The sequence below is a fragment of the Acanthisitta chloris genome, unplaced genomic scaffold, assembly GCF_000695815.1.
Source record: "Acanthisitta chloris isolate BGI_N310 unplaced genomic scaffold, ASM69581v1 scaffold3927, whole genome shotgun sequence".
In the NCBI taxonomy this organism is placed as follows: Eukaryota; Metazoa; Chordata; class Aves; order Passeriformes; family Acanthisittidae; genus Acanthisitta; species Acanthisitta chloris.
In genome coordinates, this window is record NW_008684147.1 from 47,467 (window position 1) to 53,466 (window position 6,000).

A 6,000-nucleotide genomic window follows, 5' to 3' on the forward strand; every position below is an offset into this window, starting at 1 on the left:
GTGAGTGCTAGGCAAAGAGGGCCAGAGCAATTGCTTATAAGGTCAGCAAATAATTGTGGAAGAAGCTCTAGGAATAGTGTTTGCCAGGTCTTCTCTAAGACCTTGTAGACAGGTAAGTGTGAAGCTAGATTCTGCAACCCAGGCATGTTTGTGGACTTGAAATAAGTGTAAAAGATTGCCAGCATTTGGAGAATCAAGCCTTTGGCTCTTTATTCCTCTGTCCCTTTTTCCCTCTCTTTGTATGTCACTCCTTGTCTCACAGACCCCCCACCCCTTTGGTCAATATAAGCCCAATATCTGGTTTTCATTTCTCTGAAACAGTAGTTTATGTAGTTTGACTGTGCCACCCTGAATTCACTTCATGCCATATAACCTTGGAAGCTGCACAGCTCTAAACCTGGCTAACACATTGGATAGAGCATCACATACAAAATCCAGATACATTGGCACAAGCTGAGGTTTCATGACCACTGTCTGATCACAGAAGCTAGTAACATATGTTAGTCAGCCTGTCATCTGCTACCAGACCAGAACGGAAAGAAACCAACCCCTAACTCTGCAACTTTCATTTATTTTTAGGGTGGCATAATGCAACCATCTCTGGTCTTTAGCACAGTAATGTGAAAGAAGATGGTTTCTAACCTTTCATGTACAGTTATTCAAATAAGCCCTCTTCTAACAGGCTTTGATGGTTCAGGCAGTGGGGCAACCTGGGAGGAAGAAAGCTCTTGGTGATCACACCTGTCCCACATTTTGTTCAACAGTAATATCTTGCCTGTCTGGATTTGGATTTAAGCAACCTTTTTTTTTCCTCTTTCAGTGTGATTATTTCTGACTTACCTAGTATTTTCTTCCTGGAGCATATATCTGCCTGAAGAGTGATCTGCCAAATTTGCTGTAGTATTATGTGTGGTATCTGATATTTAGTAAATATTATTCTACATACTGTATCATCTTGGTTACTGTAGCAAAACCTTTCTCCATGCCAAACAGAGACATGATCAGCAAGCTCATTCTGAGGTGTAGTTTCATTTTGGGGCCAGGATTCATCCAAGGCTCACTGTAAATATCACGTAAGTCTGGCATCAGGACTGCCTGTCTGGTTGAGAGCAATGTCATCAGGAGGTTGGTTCCAAAAGGGAAGAGAAGCATTTTGTGGTATGACCTGGATGGTGGAATGAAGTGCATTCCAAGACTGACAGAAAGTAGAAAGTAGGAGGGAAGCCAGCACGTGATACTCCCTTCACTAGACTCAGAGGAATACATTGGATGCCAGAATGTGTGGCAAACCCATTTAATACAATTCCAGTGTGTTCCCATCTTCTCTTTTCTCAGAGCCAAGTTGACTTGACTGCTCTAATCTGGTTGCAGATTCTGAATCGATATATGGCCTGGCTTAAGATCACGTATAATATATGAGTCCTTTAAAATCTTTGCCTTTTCCCATGTGCTGTTGTGTGAGGAAAGCAGCTTCTGAAGTGCTGATATTAATCTGTCCACATGGATTGGTGAGGAGTGTGTGTGTGAAGGCAGGATGGATAGAGAAAGCTTTCACAGTTCAGACGAAAGTAGCAGATGTTGGGCTAATACAGAACCTACTGCTGAGAGTAACAGACAGCACAAATTGCTTTCTGTAGTGTGACAGAAAAGTGGATGCAATCTGAGACTCTCTTGCATGACCTCATCTTCCTTCAGCTCATGACAGTAAAGGAATATTTAGTATACAAATCTGGCTTTAACTGGGGTTGCTGTTAGAAAACAGCTTCTCTCTGTAATAAGAGAGAAAAGGTTAAACAGACGTAAAAAAAATACCATCTTTGGAGATCTCCTGAGCTAGTTACACTTTTTAGACAAACATCCTTATGTTAGGGACTTTTAGGATTTAGAAATTTTTTTGCCAAAATACTACTGTTGTGAGATATTTTTGCTGGGATACACATGAAAAACAAATGCATATGGAATAAAGATCTAGCTGAATTAAATTGATTAAAAAATACAAACACAAGCACAAATTTACTGCAAGTATTGTATAGTCTAGATCTTGCTGTGATATCTGGAATGAACAATAGCATAATTTCTTTCTTTTTCTGTATTAGTTGAGATGCCTTTAACAAAACTGAAAGTTCTGTTTCAGTAAAGCCATTTTCGTTTCAGTAAAGCTAAGCCATTTTACCTGCCTTTAAGTCCTTTTGTAGCTCCCTTGATATAGGTATTTTAATAGACATATCAGTGATATAAATTCTTGAATGGAAAAATGTGCTATTTATTTTCAAGCCATGAAAAATTCCACAGGTTAACCTGAAATCACTTTCATGGTTTTATCTCTTTTCTTTTCAAGTGCCTCTAAGTCCACCAGCAAACTTGAAATTTTCTGATGTTGGACACAATAGTGCTAAGCTAACATGGGATCCTGCTTCCAAAAATGTAAATGGCTACCGCATCATGTACGTTAAAACAGATGGAACAGAAACCAATGAGGTAAATTATTAGCTCCTCTTTTCCCTTAACTAATCTCAAACCTCCCCAAACTTCTGGAATTATTAAGGGTAATATCTATAAACAAGCTGTAACAAAAGATTTGCTAGAGAATTCTGCAACTTGGTGTAAGAGATTGCTTAGTGCTGGATATACATATGTGTGGGGGACAGTGCTCTGAACTTCTAACACACCAGAACAGTCATTGCTGGGACACATAAACTAAAATAAATGATTTGGAGGAGCAGAGTCTTGACTAAATGATGGTATGAAAATATTTATTCTTGATTCAGTCCAGAAAACAAGAGTTTTGATAAGTGTCATGGACTCAAGCTCCTTCAGAAAGACTATCCAAAGGCTTTGCCACATTTCCTTAGCATTTATTGCTTTATTTATATACTGTAAGCCTTCTTCCTAGAAATGGGATTTGACTTGAACAGAGTGCTAAGATAGTACCAAGATGTTCTAACTTAGGCTCTTGATTTTAGTAATTCACATATGCAATATTTAGTTATACCTTGTTTCTGCAGGTACATTATAATACGTTTTAGCCGCACAAATTCTGTGATAGGATGAAAAATATGATGGATGATTAATACAGAAGTATTAATATAGAAATTTGAAAAAAAAGATTTATTTCTTTTAATAATTGCCATAAATGGGTGGAATTATTAAAACAGCCCAGATTCTTCACAAAATACGTTGTCATGGATAACTTAGACCTCAAAACCCCCCAAAAAAAGTCTTTAATAGTAGTTACCTGTAATTGCATTTCTTCTGGGACATACCTGGCCTTTCATCCATATAAGATGGAATATTTGTATTGTACCTGAAGAAACTGTCCCTAGCTTTAGAAGGGAGCATACATATGCAATGCTTCATGTCTTTTCTTTCTTCTACATCCTTTAAAATTTAAATTAGAAATTACTTGACTCTTCCTATTGATTACCCTTAATATAGATAATATACCCAGCTTTACTCATCACGATGGTATTTGAATGTCTCAGGCTGGTGGTAGTATACTTCATAATGTGAGTGAATGCTCAGTTCACTTTTCCTTTGTCTGTTGAAAGAGCAGGTGGCATTTTTTTTTGCTCTGCATTGGTAGCTCATCCCCTGCGGTGCCAAGCTAATGTGACACGGAATAGTTGTACTGATAAACTGTTCATAGAGCTTTGAGTTTTATGTCCCTGACAAAGTTAGTTAACTGCAGCCTGGAGAGAGACCAGGTGAAACTGCCATCTTGTCCCTTGACAAATATTAAACATAATGGTTTATGCAATGATTGTCCATGACAAGGGACTGGATTTAATAGCCCGAAAAGCTCCTTCCCCTTCTGGGTTCCTGAAGGCACAGTGCTGATGTTAGGCTTATTAAGGCAGAATTCTCCTTTTCCATAGTTTGTCATAAGCAAAATTTTCCTTTTCTCTAGTTTCTCAATTTTAACTGATTTTGTCACCTTTCATGGCCCTGAGTTTATCCTTGTTCATTGTTTCACAGAATAGCTCTGCTAATTACATGGCATTCTCTTTTTGTATCATTATTACCCAGCAAAATTTCAGACACTGATAATGTATTGTATGACCAATATCTACGGCAAATTTTGCTTTCTGTAGGTGGAAATTGGTCGTGTTTCAACCCATACTCTAAAAGGTCTGGCACCCCTTACAGAGTATACGGTTGCTATTTTCTCCCTGTATGATGAAGGACAGTCTGAGCCACTTACTGGCAGCTTTACCACAAGTGAGTATTGCTGAACTTTTGAAGACTTTCCAAGAAGAAACTTTATATTCTCTTAGTTTACTGGAAAGTAAGATTGGTTACACCAAGTGTGGTGGGCTGTGAATTCAGATATATGGAATGCTATCTGTTATTTTCATTGGTGCTTTTGACTTCTTTGTTCCCTCATTATGGGGCCAATTGCACCTTTGCTCACAGGAGTAATCTCCTGACTTCATGAAAACATCTCATCGGATTTCTGAAGTGTTATTCAGTGTGATGGCATTTGTATCTCCAGCTGAATTGTGATGAGTTTTGAATCATACATTTAACCAGTGAACTATCTAGACACAAAAGGGTAGAACCTTATATACATACAGAGGAACTACAATCAAAAGGAGAAAATGTAAGAAATTTAAGGTTCCTGTAGTTCATTTAGCACCATTATAGTTTCTGCAACTTTAGTTCAGCATTAAATATATGGCTGATGACACATATTAATGCTTTCTAACATAACAATGGGAAGAGAAGGACTTTGAAGGAGGGAAGAGAATGATGAGGTGGAAGAGTAAGAGAGAACATACATATACAGAACAAGAGGTTGATACTTACATGCAAAGTGGAAATGGAAATGCACACATACTCTGGAAAGGGCAGAGATGGGGACTTCGAGGTAGAAGAAAACAGCATAGTGTACAGAGTTCTAAGCAAAGGAGATGCACTGAGGGTTGCATACATCTCCCTCAGTGGAGAGAGAACAAGGAGGTTTGTCCAGTCTATTCCCCTCCCCAGATTACAAAACCTCTTCCCTAAGTACAAATAAGTGTGTAAAAAACTCTGTAGTGTCTTTGTTAACTACCTCCCATGTTACCTTCCATGTTACACTCTTTTTAACAAACTGCAAGTAAAATGGTATGTGCCTGATATTGCCATCTATGGAAATCTCAGAGCATAATTTAATCTCACTTTTCTTTTGCATAATATTTTGCAGAAAGAATTCCAGCTCCCCAGCATTTGGAAGTTGATGAAGCAACAACAGATAGTTTTAGGGTCAGCTGGAAGCCCACCTCATCAGATATTGCTTTTTACAGATTGGCATGGATTCCTTTGGATGGGGGGGAATCTGAAGAGGTAAGCTGCCTTGACTTCCTGAGGGGGTGAAAAGGAAGAGAGAATTCCATTCTGAGAATCCCTATACCACAACATTTTCCAATTAAATATGGCCAGTTGACTTACAGAAAAGTCTGCCCCACTGCAAAGCTCTCTGAACAAAAATCAAACCAATATTCCAGTTTTGTTTTAAAGGAGAAGTGAAGAGCAGGAAGTTATTTTGTGAAAAATCAATGTAATCTGTACAACTGGAGAACTGGCATTGTTGTTTGATGCCACTTCAGTTTTTAGAGTTTCATGTTCTTCACTTTGCTGTGAAGATGGTGACGGTAGCTGAGCCAGAGTAGCAATATCCTCACATAAAGCTCCAAATTTGTCTAACGTGCTGGCCACAGTAAAACTGTGTGTGAAGCCTTAGTTATGTAATGTTACAAAGAGAAAAGTTTACACACAGAAAATTTGTTCAATTATTCCTTTACTCATCTTCATCGTTTTATCTCTTTTCCTCCCTCATGCTGTATTTTTTGCTTTAAGCCTTTGGGAGTCTTCTCCATAGTGCCCTTTTCCTCAGTCTGAATTTTTAAATGACTTTTCATCCCTTTAGCTTTGCCTTTTTGATTATTTTTTCCAAGTTGAAAAAGACATACATTTTTTCTCACATTCCCAAATTTTCATAGTCTGTCTCATTTCCTCTTT

General features: G+C 38.1%; 1 protein-coding gene across 1 annotated transcript in view; it reads left to right on the plus strand.

Annotated features, from left to right (window-relative positions):
* COL14A1 (collagen, type XIV, alpha 1) overlaps positions 1–6,000 on the plus strand; it is a 112,936-nt gene that overhangs the window by 45,037 nt on the left and 61,899 nt on the right. The window contains exons 13-15 of the mRNA XM_009079201.1: positions 2,339–2,478; positions 4,092–4,218; positions 5,186–5,325. Coding sequence (XP_009077449.1) covers positions 2,339–2,478; positions 4,092–4,218; positions 5,186–5,325 — 407 coding nt within the window. The remainder of the gene's footprint in view (positions 1–2,338; positions 2,479–4,091; positions 4,219–5,185; positions 5,326–6,000) is intronic.